Genomic DNA, 16409 nt, shown 5'->3' with positions numbered 1-16409 from the left:
ATCATATTGACTATTTTCATGAGATCAGACCAGGTTAGGTGTAAAGAAACACATTTCATACCGCCTTAGAAAGCTCATCTCCTCAAGATGATACCAAAAGTATGACTGATTATGTTAAAATCACAAGGAACAATGTGAAGCTCTTTCAGTGAAACCTTCTAATCCTCCTTCACAGGAATTCAACTGCGCTCCATCTATAACACATGCTGCCTTCGCAAGGCAAACAGTGTTATTCAAGATCCCAGTCACCCTGCACAGACACCTTTTTCTCTCGTGCCCTCTGGAAGGAGGAACAGAATTGTTAACACTCGCACCACAAGACTCAAGGACAGCTTCTACCCACAAGCCATAAGGTTACTCAACAGCCACCCGCAATTACAGCTGCACCCAGAGACTTGACCTAATGTGTGTTTCTGTATATATTGTCTTGATGTTATATCTAATGCGTCTGTGTTACTGTATATGTATTGTCTGCTTCTGGTGTATTTACTGTATTTATTGCTTAGTGTGTATTACAGTCTACAGGAGACATGCAAGTAAAAATTTCACTGTGTGATGGACACTTGTACACATGGCAATAAACTTGACTTTACTTTCACTTCTTTCACTTTAAGCAATTTCTGCACGTGACCAGAAGATCTTTTCATCCTGTTCTAAGTAGGGTTTCAGGCTGACAATCCATATTTGTGATTACTGCCGCAAAATCTTAAAATGTTGTGTTGGGTTGTTGCGGATCCATACAGGTGAAGTTAAAATGACAGAAGCTCTGCAATATGTCTGTTTGTGTGTTCCAGTTTGTTCAGTCGTGCAGCTGTAATGAGCTTCATGTTCTTTTCACACAGCTAAGCAGCACTTTATGATCAACATCCTGGTGCTGAAATATTTGTTTTACATTTTGCATAAAACAATGATCTCGCAGTGAAGTGCAGTTGATTGCTTGACGATTATTGAAGGCAAATTAAGGCTATTAATGCTCATAACAAAGGCTGGCAAACATTGATGAAATTAAGGCAGAGCCAGGCACATTATTATATTGAGAAGGAAAATAGCAGGTATTGGAAAAAAGTTTCTAATGTGTGAGTAAAGAATAAGAAGAAGTGGGAAAATGGGAGGAGCACTGTAGTTTTTTTATTTGTTTAAACTTTGTAATCTCGAACCCCAGACCCACCAGAGAGTAGGACCCAGCCAAACCCGCTTTGTAATCATACACTACACTACAATTATTATACAGATTATCCAAGTTCATTCTTGACATAATGCACTTACTGTATTTTTCTTTGAGATGTACGTGACTGTTAAAAAAAAAGAATTAATAAATATAAATGTAAGCTCATTTTCCTGCTTTTTACGTAATGAAATTAATTAATTATGAATTAAAACTAAAAACTATAACTGCATTCAGAAAAACCACTTAAAGCGGAATAGGGCTGTCAACTGCTGGAAAGCAATGTTTATGCAGATTTTGTTCCCGTATCATCTAATAATTAATGCTATCACATTGATATTTTTGAGATTTTATCTTTATTAACAAAAGTTTAAATATCAATTTACATCTTCTTTTTGACAATGTGGCCCTGCTCTGTCCTCAAGTGTATATTCATAGCTTAATAGTGCCACAGATCTGTGAACATTTTATTAAAAGATCTGAAGATACCATCACTTAAAATGTGATGCTGTTTTTGTTTGTGGGGGTGTGCGGTGGTGCAGCGGGTTTGGCTGGGTCCTGCTCTCTGGTGGGTCTGGGGTTCGAGTCCTGCCTGGGGTACCTTGCAATGGACTGGTGTCCCGACCTGGGTGCTTCCCCGCCCCCTCCGGCCTTACGCCCTGTATTGCCGGGTTAGGCTCCTGCTTGCCGCAACTCCGCTTGGGATGAGTGACCTCAGACGGTGTCTCTGTGTGTTTTTGCTTTTAGTTTCCCTGGCCAGGCTCTAGGACCATGGGGCCACTGGCCGGTGGGGTACCTGTCTTGGCTCCGCCCCTCTCAGGGTGTCACACCTATGGAGCTCAGGTGAGCTGAGCCAATGGGGAGCTGCGGCAGCAGGTCTCAAAATGCAGAAAAACCTGTAGGGATAGAAAGGCTGAGCTGACAGACAGACACTCACTTACTCACATGCACGCGCACACAGAAACACACAAATCATTTGGACAGAGGGGTAGCTGACGACACCAGTTTGCTTCATGACATTTAAGAAACTGTTCCTTTTTTGCTGCTCTTAGTTTGGGAGACTTTTGGCCTTGCCAAAAACATCAGTACAATGGGAACTTATTCAGACCAGAAGAACCAGTTCATGCTGGATGGGTGAGTCCATCAAAAATGTGTTGTTGACATGTTGAGAGTGCGCTGTGTTTTCTTCGGTCGCATTGCGACCCCCTACAAAGCCTTTGAACCCAAGCTGTTTGTGTGCCGTGCGTACGGTACGGGTCCATCATTAGGTTCTAGCCTTCGAAGGAGGGGACGCTTTTCGGAATCACATCGCAGTGTTGTTGTACTGCCACGGTACGGTCAGGTTTGTATATAGCAGATTATTTCAGCGTCTTTACGGATGCCGGGCTGTACATTTTCACAGTGTTTACCGTTACTGGCTAAATGGAGAAGTGAGACATAACAACGTATAGTTGTGTAACTGGATCAGTACAACTGGGAGACTTGATCCATTCAGGAAGCGCCAACTCAACAGACTTCCTGTACCGGCCTGCGCAACCCTGTCACTGCAGCCACTGCAGTCAGTGCAGCCAGAGATTAGAATTTGCTCTCATCACCGCAATCTGCAAACTATCTACAGGTTATTGAGAAAGCCATCACCCACCGTGTACCTTGACCGCCACTTCTATTGTATCACAGTAGCACGTTCATTGACAAAAGCTTTAGGCATCAGTTGGGTTTCAGCCAGAACTTTTTTGTGATCTCGTCAACTGATTCCGTTCTTTGCCGCAATCCCATCACGATGGCGTGAGGGGCTTCACCCTCTTCCTTTGTGGTTAATAGAAATTTTCACAATTCCATTTTACCTTCTTACTTTACATTTTAATAATATGATTTGTCCCTTCGTAAAGATATTTTCAGCATTCTAGAAGCATTTGACATTATTTTGCTGGTCACCATTGGACAGTCGGGTAACAAAGGCGTACTGTGTTAATCTGTGTGGTCGTCACTTTTCATGCCTTTGCTTATGTCAGTTCTCTTCCTGCCTTCGGTCACCGTCAGTTATTGGGCTCTGTGTCTCACCACATTAGTCACTTTGCTCAGCAGTTTTTCTTTCGGTCTCTGTACACAGCACTATGTCCCATGACTGCTTTTAATCGGTGCTCCCGAAAGCATTCCTTCCACTTGTGGTGAGCTGGTATGTGCAGAAATTTAAGTCTCCCTCCTTCTCACAAAATTTTAACAAACTTTGTCACTATCTCAGTCTGCACAGCGGCACAGCAGGTAGTGAGGATGCTTCATGCACAGTTCAGTCTCTCTGAAGGTTGCATGCTCTCCCCTTGTCTCTGTGGATTTCCTCTAGGTGCTCTGGTTTCTTCTCACAGTCCAAAGACATGTGTTTCAGGTGCATTTGTGGCTGTAAATTGTCTGTGGTGTGTGAGTGAATGAGTGTGTGGATGCCCTGAGGTGCACTGGTGACCTGTCCAGGCTGTACCCTAAGTTGCTTCCAGCGTAGCCCATGGACCACCACAATCCTGCACTGGACAAACAGTTATGGATTTTCTAAACTGATACTTCCCCCACTTCAGTCATTGCTGTCTTCTCTTTCATAGCTGATAGGTCACTTAGAGGAAACACTAAAGACATGCTATTTGTAAAGATTCCCAGGCCAACTGAGCTCAAGTGGCTTTTTAGACAATATGAAAGTGTCCGGTGAGAAATTTGCACTGATGACCTCCTTATTTGTTGATTCTAAGCTGGGAAAATCTATTATATCACAGAACCATGTTTGTTGACCACAGCTTCAGGTATCGTTTGGGTTTCAATGAGACCTTGTGCATCAGATGTAGACTTGTTTCTTTGACAGTAGTCCCTGACCCCCAGCTATGGTCACATTGTTATTTCGAGCTGTCCAAGTCCTGCACCTTTTCAAGGCCAGAGGTCCTGCTGAGACACTAGACAGTGTGGCCTGTTGCACAGGGAATGTTTTGTGGTTTTTTTTTTTTTTTTTTTTTTTTTTTTTCCTTCTCCCCCCCCCCCCCCCCCCCCCCCCATTCCTCTACAAGACCTTTTCATGGACTGGAGGAGGGACACAGGCCCAACTTTCGTAAAGCGCATACAGAGAAGGAAGCGGAGGTGCCTCGGCTGATGTAACCTTCCCTCTAATGCTGCCAGGTGGTTCCCAGCCACAATGGGTGAATAACACAGCCTGACTCTGACCCATGATCTGAGCTACAGGGTCCAGTCTGCATTGAGGAACATTGCTTTGACACATTTCCGTAAGAGCTGGTTGTTACTTCTGGTATGTCAGGTTGTCACCTGAATGAGTCTTCATGCCACACTGGAAACATCCAGACCCTGAATCAGTGTGTCCTCACAACACCTAGTGATGTGGTTGCTTTTACCTCTTAAAGCATATCTATTAATTATAATCAGTTTTTCTCTTTCCTGCTGTGTGCTCTGCCTTTGTATGTATGTGTGTGTGGTTGGAAGGGAGTTTGAATCCCTGGTCTTGCCTCGACATGACTGACATTTTACATTCCACAGACACCAGTGGCCAAGGTAATGGGCTGACTAAGTGCGTGTTACTGCTACGTTGTATGCGCCACTCTAGTACTGACTGGTAACTCCTTCACGGAGAAGCAGTTGGATTAGATGTGGTCTGTCTCTGTATGCTTTTTGCTATTTATGAAGCCTGCTTCATGCTAACTCATGCATCTGAAATTGTGAAAGAGCATCCAGGGATGGGTGTCTGAACGGGGCTGAGAGCTGTAGTGTGAAGGCAAATACGTTTACCCTGTTTTGGGATTTCATACATATTCTGAATAGAAGAGGGTGTAAATCCATTTAAATAATTCTTTTAAATAATTCTAACAATTATACAGCTTTATGTATACAATTACCTTTCATGTTGGGTTTTTTTTTTTTTTTGGACTCTTCAATCAAAAGTTGTTTAACAAGACAGAGGAAATGTTCATGAAGAACAAACATGTAGTTTTGGGGCTTTCCCATACAAATCATATTTTATTCAGTTCATCTCAGCTCACCTGAGTGAATGCTGCTCAGGACTTCAGCCCTATGGAAAGTTTTATGTGATGGATCCTTTGCGGGGGGAGAACTAAAGAAAGAACATGTTGCAGGTATATAACAGGCAGGGACTGATAAAGCTTTCCTTTTCAAAAGAATGTACCATTTATTATACATGTTGTTGTTGTTGTTCAGTTAGGAGGATAGTAATGGGTGTGGTTCCTGTGCTGTGATCCTGTTACGCTATGCTTCCCTGTCACCTGAATTTGGGCATGTCGTTCGGTGATGGTGAGCTGAATAGAATCTCACCATCAAAGTCTGGGGAGTGTCATAGCGATAGCTTGGTGTACAAAACAAAACTAGACTTTCAGGTGTAGAGTGGCACATGCACAGGTCATGCGAAAACGGTGCTCAGCAATAATGGGATGACGTAAATGGAGAATTCGTGCTCTAAAATGAGGAAACAAGATATGAAATGGGAAAATGTCATCTCTAGTGCTGTGTTTTTTGTTTTTGATTCTTTGTGTGTACAAATCGGCAATGGGCAACAATATAGTTCACTTTTTTTTTTTAAAGTTTGTTGGACATTTCATAGGAACATCAGAGATTGTCACCTTGTGTGCATGACGGAAACAAGGCCATGTTTAACATGGTGGTGCTCCGATATTGTTTAATGGTCGGTTTCCTGGAAGTTTCTATATTCCCTTACAGCTCCTGACATAAACCACATGACCCCTGTCAAGATAAATGTCACATTATTGTAGAGATACAGTATGGGTCATTTTAAAAGGTCCTTTTTTTTTTTTTAATTGACCACACTCACGTACAGGTAGGTCAGCTGTTCATTTGGACATGCAGGCAAAACACCAACATTCTCAGGGGTGCTTTAACACAGCGTGCGGTGATTTGCGAACCACAGTACCACTCACTTGATGCTGGTGTTGAACAGATAAGTCACCATGCGTGCTACCTCTGGGATGTGGGCAACACGCAATGCTTGTGATGGCATCGGTCACTCTGCTACACAGTGCAGGGGCTGCTCAGAAAGGCTCACATTTCGACAAAGGCATCACCCTCTTGTTCCATTGTTGTGCGTATGAAACACTTTCATTTAAGTGAATGCAAATGAAAGTTGGTGGATGTGGCACGCAGCAGCGTCAGACACACCCCATCTCCTTGACCGAAAACCGCACCTGCATGAGGGCTTATTAACAGGCCTAGGTGCAACGATTTAACAAAGGCATTTTTTTTTTTTTTTTTTGCTTTGTGTTTCTTTACGGCATTGTTACCTATCATCAGTTGGGGGGGAAAAAGAAAAAATAATCTGTAAGTTTACCCATAAGTGCCTTATATCTGCTCTTTCCCCCTAGTAGACAAACTCTGACTGCAAGTGTCTCAGGGATTTTAACTTCAAATACATCATATTATCTAATACTGTACAGTGTTTTTTTTTCTATTTTTTTTTTTTTTTTCCTCGTCTCAGAGCATAAGAGTGCATTTCTTGCTCTCTATCACATACATATAATTTTTGGTCGGTGTCATAATGGCATGTCAGGTGTTGGGGAACTAAAATATATTGTCGGTGTCACTCAAAGGAGATATACACAAATATTGGGGGCATGTTAGGTTTGTTTGAACTTACAGACATGCCCCCCCCCCTTGCTATGCCTACATCCTCTGTTGTAAGAGGGAGGCCTATTCAGCAAATGATTTCTATTATTAAACCAATCATGCGAGTACAAATCCACAATGAAGTCCAAGGATCTGATCTTAAATTATTCTGTTTGTGTCTTTTTCTTTGTTGGGTTATGTAATTAACATTAATCAATTTAATTAATTTAGTTATTTATTTAATATCATGTTATATGAATCCCTTAAGTCAGACAGTTGGGAAATGTGTCAAACTGAAGTTTATGTTAGGCTGAGAACAATATTTCAGTTTTTACAAGTGAACCAGACATTCGCAGTTTTATACCTCAAACCCATCCCGAAACAAAACTGAATTTAGTTGGAAAATCCCGACAATAGTACTCTGTGTACCTCTCAGCTGCAGAGATGATTCTGCCTCTGACTAACTTCCTACATCTCTCTGTAACCCTCTCTGGAGAAATTTTAACTTAATTCAGCATATTCGGTTAGTGAATAATTTAATGTGCAGCGCCAGACAGTCCTAAAATATTACTGTGGCAAATATCTTCACCTGTACACAAAGATTTGAGTGCTGTATTTTTGTTTACAGCACAAATGTAAACACCTGAGCCGTGCCAACTGTGAAACGTTCATCTGGAAAAATAATTTTGTCCACCATGACTGGTTTTTCTTGAAATTCTCAAACTGAAAAAAATCTTGATCTCTAGAGACATTTTAGACGAGTTAACGTTAAATGAAGTGAACATTTGGAAATTACTGATAAATAATGCAGTCTTCCATTTACATTTTTTTGAAAATGTTTAGGAGTGTGTATTGCTACAGTATCTCCATGTAATATTAATGGTGTGTTTTTTTTTTTTTTTTTTTTTTTTTTCTTTTCTCATGAAGTTCCAAGGGAGCACCCAACATCCAGGACATGGAGTTGAGAGAGGAGTGGCAAGATGAAGAATTTCCCAGGTCAGAGGTCACTGCCACACCAGTCTTAGTGTTTTGGCCTAGCTGTTAATCAGCAAAAATCCACACCTAAAGCAAACCCTCCCCAAACTTATGAATATTTCCTGTCTGTTCTGATCAGAAATATTTTTTAAATTTTCTTAAAATGTCTAAACCTGTGTTCCTGGAGCTGTGTCTTCTCCCAGTGGAGAAGCTACATTTTAAGAATTGGTGCAGAAGCGGAATATAGAAATTCGAAATCAATGAATGTTACCTCCCTCCCTCCCTCGATAACCACTTGTCCTGGTCAGTATCACAGCGGTCCTGTTAACCACTTGCTTTGTTCCCCACAGAGGTCACGTTACGTGTTGGTGCCACTAGGGGGCGGTACGAGTCGAACAATCTCTTGCATCATTTGTTCTTTGTTCATTCGCACTGGGCCACAACCTACATCGCTGTCTTCAGTCAATATTAATTTTGCTAAAAGTGTTACAGATATGTATAGTTTCAAAGCGTAGGAGACCACAAGATCTTTAAATGAATTTATATATAGGTAGACACTGTTGTAGTGGGAGGTTCTTCTTTCATATTGCCTCGTTCTGGTATAATACAAAAACCAACATGGCGGCGCCCGCATAATAAAGCAGTGTTAAAGAAATGTCTGTGTTGGCGCTTAAATGCGAAGCGTCTTATAACCCCAAGAACACTACAACTGTTACAGTATTCAGTAAAGGATTGTAGGTTGACATTGTACACTGTATTTAATTTCAGGCCAGCAAATCAATGCAATCAATCCAACAAAAGCTGAAAATCTCTTCAGTTTCTCTTTAGCTTTCTCCTTGCCCTTTTTGTGTAACAGGGTCAAGAAGAATACCTTATTTTTCCAACTTGTACTGTCACGGAAACTGCACACTGCACTGCTTGCTGTGGAATAATTTCATTTTTCCCTCCAATTTCACAAAGCCCTGTCATTGGCTGGGTAAAAACTGGGAAGGTTGTTCAAGCTCAAGCTGTAAATTATGTTCTAGGCCACTTCCAGAAAGCTCACAAAGTGCAGATGCTGAACCAGAGAGCCCAGCTTCAGATGGCAACAGACCTGGTAACTACCTGTTCAATGGCACTCATCAAAGGCTGTCCCCCCCTTCCCAAGTCATAAGCTTATTAATTTCATTCAAAATGGTAAACTATGTAAATGTTTGACCTGTAGCTTTACTTTATCACAAATTGGGCAGTATACTTGTCATAATCCAGAAAGCTTTGTCCTTGTAGTTGGATTCTGAGCTAGTTCTTCCTTCATTTTGTCACACCAGTCGCACCCAGAAGCCTGGCCCTGTCGGGGGACGCGCCCCGGAAGAAACGCCTTGTTGCACCCACCCTTAGCCTGACGCTGGATCGCACGGACTCAGTCATCTCCGAAGAGTTCGCCCATGCTGCCCTTTCTCCATCCCCTGATGACGACGTAGACCTGGACATCAACTTGGAGGCCCTGGAAACACCTTCTGACAGCGAGTCTGGCAACTTCCCTGACAGTCTGCATGATCTGGAGTGGGAGGGTAATATTTCTATGGGAAATTATGATCCAGTTTTTGAATCTGTTTAAAAAAAATACTTGCTTAGGTAATTTTTTCTTCTTATTTGATGTGGCACCGTGAATGTGTACACGGTAAGTAATGAAGTGGTACTGATAACCGTGAGCACAGCAGTGATGTCCCCCTTTGTCCTTGTCAGACGACCTGCCCCGGATGAGCCGGGAGCGGGCAGCCAGCACACCTGTGTTGGAGCACGAGATGGGCAACATGGAACTGGATCGTGTGGATAGCCGGGGACGACGGTGGCGTCGGCTGCATATTGGAGGGCAGGACTGCCTGGTCAACATGAGCGTGCTGGAACCCTACCTCCAAGTCCTGTCCCATGGGGGTAGGTCTAAGAGAGGTCTCGCTCTGAGCCGCTTTGCAAATACAACACATCAAGCTGTCACTTTATTAGGCAAAACGCAAAATTCCTCGAAGACACTTGTTTTATAGATTTCCAGTTCCAATGCTTTTGCCTCGAGACATGAGTTGACGTCACCTCCTGTGTTCCAGGCTATTATGGGGAAGGGATGAATGCCATCATCGTGTTTTCCTCCTGTTACCTTCCTGACAACACCATTGAGAACTACCAGTATGTCATGGACAATCTGTTTAGGTAGTGTGTACTCCCTTTTTCATACTGATGCAGCCTAGACATAAGGTAATTTGGTATACAGTATATAGTAAATACTTTATATAAAATGCATATTAGTAATTTGTGGGTAATTTGGTCATTTTACAATTAAAATAAAATACAACAAGGAGTAAAATATTTAAGAAAAAAAAAAAAAAAAACTCGGTACTTCTTAAAAAAACTTCCCTGATCTCATAAGTGCTCGATAAACGTGTATGTATTTAATAACTTTTAGTTGAAATTGTTGAATAATTAATAAATCTTTATGCAGCTACTCATGTGATGTTTACTGGTTTATATAGTGAATTGTGGCAAATATACTGTTTCCTTTTTTTTTTTTTTTTTTTAGAATCATGTGTCTGCATCCAAATGTCTCCTTCTGTTGGTGTAATGCACTTTTGTAAATTGTTCTCCAAGATGTATGTCACTTTGGAGAAGAGCATCTGCTAAATTAATACATTTAAATATCAATGTAAAATAAGTGCTTCTGAGCTTTACATTCACTATAAGGCAGTGGTCATTTTTTGTTAATTTTTGCTTTTAAGTATTGCAATGGCCACCTCTAATCCAACTTTTCTCTCTCACTGCCAGTTACTTACAGTATTTTTCACAATCTTTAGAACAGGTACCCAGCTGATGTTCCCAGTATTTGTCATCATCTCATTTGTGATTGTGTGGTTCTGGGATGCTGACATTGATGGAAGGGAAATATGCATATGTATTTTCTAATATTTAGGGACAGAGTGTCCTGTAAAAGTGGAACTGAGATTGGGTCTAATTTTAGTTATTATTGAATTAATGACCTATGATTAATGCATCAGGTCACAAAATGTGCTGCCCCAATGCAGGTAAAATCCTACAATTACACCTTAAACACCACAAGCACTCCATCCTTGAAGGCCTGGAGGATACTGATCACACTGGTCTGTGGTCTGGTTTTCACAGGTATATCGTTGGGACACTGGACCTGATGGTGTCTGAGAACTACATCATTGTGTACCTGTGTGGGGCGGCATCTCGCACCAAGGTGCCAGCCATCAAGTGGCTCCGACAGTGTTACATGACCATCGACAGGAGGTGAGGACCATTGAAAAGCACAGGGAATTCAGCACAGGTGCACTTCTGGAATTGCTGTCGTATCCTCACTTGCTCTTCTCTTGTGGGGTTTGGTGGGAGTGCCATCGAAGAACTCGGTGGATTCCTGCCTCTCAGCCCCCCTGCCTGAAGCATGAAAGGAACGCTGTGATAATCCTGCAAGCGCTAGCTCCATGGCCTGTTCACCAGGCATTCCTTAGATAACCCAGTTGCTAGGGGTATGGTTAAGGTGTGTGTGTGTGTGTGTGTGTGTGTGTGTGTGTGTGTGTGTGTGTGTGTGTGTGTGTGTGTGTGTGTGTGTCAAGCTGCACACACAGTCCTTTCATTGCTCTTTGGAATGAGCTGCCATTATCATGCCCTGATATAGATTGCCCATGCCTGTCGGATATTTTCTTTGGTGTCCTGTCCATTTCTGCATGTTTCTATTCATTTATAGCCAATAACCACAGTTCTTTTTGTCGCCATGTTTGGATGTTTGCATAGTCCTTATAAAGGCAGCTCAATCTCTCCCCGCGCTGGCCGTAATGTCAGTCATTTTATTTCCCTTTTGAAAACATCACTACGTCAATCCTAAAAGGCAGTGGATTCCCTTAAATCAGCATTAACACAGGGAGACTAAATGGCTTTTGTATTCCTCTTGCACTTTCTCATTCAGTCATAATTAGTGTAGCATCTGCTATTCTTAATGAACATTTTGTAAAATTGTGGCTGTCTTACAGTAAGAGTCAATGCGGACAAAGAATGACGAGGTCAGAAGTGAAATGCGTTGGATTTTGTTCATATTTCAAACAAGAATTCTGTAGATGTGAAGGACTACTTGTGAATTGCTGAACCATTACTGAAACACCACGTACTGGTTGGACACATTGGTCACAAGCTGCAGTGAGAACGTTGAAGGCAGCTGGAATGGTCGGGACCATGATGTCATGCCCAGATGTGGCGTGGGAAACTCCGCTCTTCTAGCTTCAGTCCAAGTTCACATAAAAAGCTTTTGGCTCAGCAGAACCTGCCAGTGTTTGGATGGCAGCGGCAACATGAGCCAAGACACTGTGTCATGAAAGATAAGGTAGAACGACAGGTAATTATGAATAATGTTTAATTGCTAAGCTAGTCGGCGTTTTGCTAAGCAAGCGCTTTGCTACCCATGACGCCCCGTATACTGATTTTGTAAGCAGTGTGATTCAGCAGCAAAACACTTGGGAGACTGAAATCTCAGTTCCGCTGTGACATTAAATGAGGTGGCTGGAAATTCTCAAACGCTCTCTTTGTTGAAGATATAAACTGCCAGTGGAACATGTGACGGGCTTGTGGAAGGACTCGTTGCCTGAGACGGTGCTAGCGTTAGCTGGAACGCATTCGTGTGAACTAGGTGGGGCGCAAGCCTCTGATCATCAAGTCCCAGCAAGATGTCTTTCTCTGCGGCGGCGAAGCTTGACAAGCATGTCTTGAGATGTTTCCTGCCTTCGGCCCTCAGGGCCTGCTTAAGTAATGAGAGCGATCCCGTAGTTACCACCTCTAACAAACAGGATTCCCACCGCGCTGGCCGGCGAGGGTGTGGGTTTGAACCAGACAGTGAATCCGCCTGTGTGTCATTAAGCATGGAGCTGTGAGTCACTGCCCAACGGGTGAGGTGTTCTCACCCAGAGAGAGGAGTGTCCAGTCCACCTTCACCAGAGGCTTCCATTTCTCCCCATGGAGACACAGGACTTTCCCCTCCATTACTCTCTGTACCTTTGAACATTACACTGGCGTTCTGGTCCTAGTTATAACCATAATTTTCTGTGCATTTTCAGTGTGCAGGTGATGTTCTGACAAACAATTTAAACAAAATAACTTGTATGCTCAGCATAATTTGCTGTAATTAGTTTAATTGTGGGGGGGGGTGCGGTGGTGCAGTGGGTTGGACCGGGTCCTTCTCTCCAGTGGGTCTGGGGTTCGAGTCCTGCTTGGGGTGCCTTGCGACGGACTGGCATCCCGTCCTGGGTGTGTCCCCTCCCCCTCCGGCCTTACACCCTGTGTTGCCGGGTTAGGCTCAGGCTCCCCGCGACCCCGTAAGGGACAAGGAGTTCAGACAGTGTGTGTGTGTGTGTGTGTGTGTGTGTGTGTGTGTGTGTGTGTGTGTGTGTGTGTGTGTGTGTGTGTGTGGGGGGTTTCATTGTGAATGTATTCACTTTTTTTTTTTTTTTTCCTTCCCCTCTATTAGTGAACAAAACCCTAAGGAAATCTTCCATCTGTTGCTGGTTTTTCCATGGGGCTATTTCCTCTTATAAGTGCACGGACTCTTACTGCTCTTCTCTCCTCTGTCCAGATTGAGGAAGGACCTGAAAGGCCTCCTCGTGGTTCACCCAACCTGGTACATCAAGGCCCTCATCACCATCGTCAAGCCTTTCCTTAGGTGAGATTCCTTGGTGCAAATAGCAATGACACACATTCAAGTTCAATATGAATGCAATTTTTTTATTCTTTGATTTCATAAGGGGGACCAACTTTCTAAAGTAAGCTTCAATTCTGTAGTTAGTTGTATAAATAAAAGTAGTTAAATTCTATTCCCTGCTAATTTTCTTGCCCAGTTGCATGACTGTGCCTTTTGATGCCATTAATCTGTGTTTTCATTTGCATTGTGATGGGCTGTGAAAATGCCACTCTTTGATACTCTTCAGTGTGAAGTTCAGCCGAAAGTTGCAGTTTGTCAACAGCCTTCAGGAGCTGAGCGAGTTCATTCCCATGGACCACGTGCAGATTCCAGATGCGGTCAGACAGTGAGTAACTGATTAAATTCCAGCTCATGGAGGAATATACACAGAGAATTTGTACATGTTCACTATATCTTCCTCTAATTGTAGATATTGTCAGGCTAACTCGGTTATCTAGTTCAATTAGAGTCCTGTACAACAAATGTCATTTTTGTTTTGTTTTGTAGGTTTGATGAAAGCTTGAACAGGTGAAGAATGTAGTGTACCCCTGCATGATGCACAGAAAGACAGGCCAGCTAGGTGGAAGATATAGACCAAACACCCAGGTGGTCAGTCAGAGAGCAAAGAGTGCCTGGACACTTATGGTGACGGACCAGAAAAGACCACATTATCCAAAATCAACTTTGTCCTGATTATTGATATCGGTTGTGCAGCAATGTCTGTGTAGCAGAGGTCTTTTAAGGGTTATGGTTAACCTGTAGCACAGTAAGGGGAAGAGAACACTGGGGGGGGGGGGGAATACAGCTTTGTGAAAACAACTAGTAACAATGCAGTGCTTTTCCCGTTTGTCACCGGCATCTGATTGATGTTTCAGGGTGAAATCATTCATCTTGTTGCATAAGTCTTTCTTCTCTCTCTCTCTCTCTTCGAGCGGCAATGGTACAAATCACTTCTGTATATGATCACTGGTTTAGGGTTGTCTCATTATGGGTGTGTGTTATTGATGTACAGTATATGTCTGATTTCTAGCTGTATGAGCCTTGTGAACAAGCTTTGGGTAACTGTTACAAATTGAGAGATTTTTAGTCACAATGGAAAAAAACAGAATGGAAGATGAGCTGGTATTAACACTACCTAACAGGTCATTGCCTTATTGGGAATTCAACAAGCCAGACAGAATATAAAAATTTTGCTAATATTGACCTGTTTCTAAGGGTGTTTTGTACTTTCATATGTACAATGTAAAAAGTCATGATTCAGCTAAAACCTAGTTTTTACCTGAATTATATATTTAAGGGTTAAATGTAACAACTCTGTACTGCAGAAAAGGGCCACTGGTATATCACTCAATAGAAAAGTTATATAGTTCTAAGTGTATGCTTACATGGCTTAATGTATGTTCATAGCTGTAGCTGTCATCTTGTAGCTGAAAGCTACTGTGTACTAGAGATCATTTGGCATTAAGCTCATTATGGTCACTACCCGACAATGTATGCATATAATGCGGTGAGGGGGCCACGCTGAATACCTTGGAGTTTTGTAGTGTAAACCCAGGAAATATGTTTCGACAGCAAAGGGAACTTGGGTAGCTGCCGGAAAATTATTACCGTTTATATTTAAACCATAAACAGGAAGAGTGTCTGAAAAGGTTATTTATAAAATCCTTAACCATTCTATGTTATGTCTGAAAAGCAAATATTAGTAACTTGGCAAAAATTAAAGATCATACATTTAAACTGCAAGTTTTATATAAATGTACTAAGTTGTCTTAATTGCAATTTAAAAATTAAAATCTGAAACCGGAAATGCTTTTATATTTCAACCCTTTTAATCTAGCTTTCTTCAGTCTGCACAATACTGATATTCTGAGATTTCTTTTAATCAGTACAGTGAGTTTGTTTTAAAGAGAACATTAAAAATTAAAATCTTTGTACATGGTGCTTTGAAGAAAAAACAAATGCCCTTACACATTCTTCATCCTTTTAGAATTTTGATAAATACTAACCCTTGAAGGTAATTTATGCTTTTTTTCCCAGGTTGTTTGCAAAAGGCTAGAATTGTCACTACCAAAACAGCTTGGAATTGCATTTTAACAATTTACTACAATAGTCAAGAAATTGACATATGTGGAAATGGCTATTAATTGACTTTTTGAATAAAGCAGGTCCCTTGTGGACAGTTGACTAATGAAATATAACATTTCTAGAACATGCACTTTAGTCCTAGTTACATGACCATATGGGTTTAGAAATGTGATCTGAAGTGAGATACAGAAAAAATGATTGCAAGCAGCATGAGAATTAAACTGTAAACACAGATAACAGGTAGAATTTACTACATAGCTAAAATCTTTGGAAGGTCAGTTTGAATGTAGGACTTTTCTTGTAGAATTTATAAGCTAAGGAAGAACATGGCTTCATCCACATGGTTCCAGCAGTCTGGACAGTGTCACCCTGGTGCATTTGATTGAGATACCTTGGCTGCAGGCTGCTTTATCCATCAGTTTGGCAGGTCTCATACCAGCAAGACCCTCAGCAGATGGGCAAAGCAGGGTATGAGGATGCTCAAGCAATACTATTTATAGCAATTACATTAGGAATGCTGACTTACCAGTGGTGGAATTCAGAACACTGGGTATGTTTCAATAGCATAAATACATATAGTCAACCTATCAACCAATAGTTTACATGTGTATTTTACTGTACCTTGTATTAAGCACAACTGATTCCATGTAGTGAGTTTTTTGAAGTACATACTTGTTTTAACACAATTAAACTATCCCCTGAATATAGTTCAAAAGTCACAAAAGTTTAACAGTTCCCCTCCAACTCCAGATACAATAAACTTAGTTTATGTTCAAGATTTTTCCACCAATGCTAAACGTTACACAAACAAAACGCACAAACATTTAAAATATTACTGTATTGTCCATTTAAATCAAA

At 41.7% G+C, this 16409-nt stretch overlaps 1 protein-coding gene across 1 annotated transcript; it reads left to right on the top strand.

The window, feature by feature from the left end:
- The first annotated feature begins 2037 nt into the window (after positions 1 to 2037).
- On the top strand, positions 2038 to 15283 carry bnipl (BCL2 interacting protein like). The gene is made up of 10 exons (XM_018764817.2): positions 2038 to 2299; positions 7709 to 7777; positions 8782 to 8852; positions 9064 to 9306; positions 9482 to 9670; positions 9838 to 9940; positions 10904 to 11035; positions 13362 to 13448; positions 13714 to 13812; positions 13974 to 15283. The coding sequence occupies exons 1-10, from the start codon at positions 2256 to 2258 to the stop codon at positions 13996 to 13998; spliced, it is 1062 nt and encodes a 353-aa protein (XP_018620333.1). The 5' UTR covers positions 2038 to 2255; the 3' UTR covers positions 13999 to 15283.
- The last annotated feature ends 1126 nt before the right edge of the window (positions 15284 to 16409 follow it).

Source organism: Scleropages formosus, chromosome 18 (assembly GCF_900964775.1).
Source record: "Scleropages formosus chromosome 18, fSclFor1.1, whole genome shotgun sequence".
NCBI lineage: Eukaryota > Metazoa > Chordata > Actinopteri > Osteoglossiformes > Osteoglossidae > Scleropages > Scleropages formosus.
Note: the sequence above shows the minus strand (reverse complement) of the source record. Positions and strands in the feature narration are given on the sequence as shown.

Bases quoted from the DNA above. Each gene is read 5' to 3' on its own strand.
- bnipl (XM_018764817.2), top strand. From the start codon at position 2,256: ATGGGAACTTATTCAGACCAGAAGAACCAGTTCATGCTGGATGG. The intron at 8,853-9,063 runs GTAACTACCTGT...TTGTCACACCAG, and splicing joins TTCAGATGGCAACAGACCTG to TCGCACCCAGAAGCCTGGCC. The intron at 13,449-13,713 runs GTGAGATTCCTT...GATACTCTTCAG, and splicing joins ATCGTCAAGCCTTTCCTTAG to TGTGAAGTTCAGCCGAAAGT.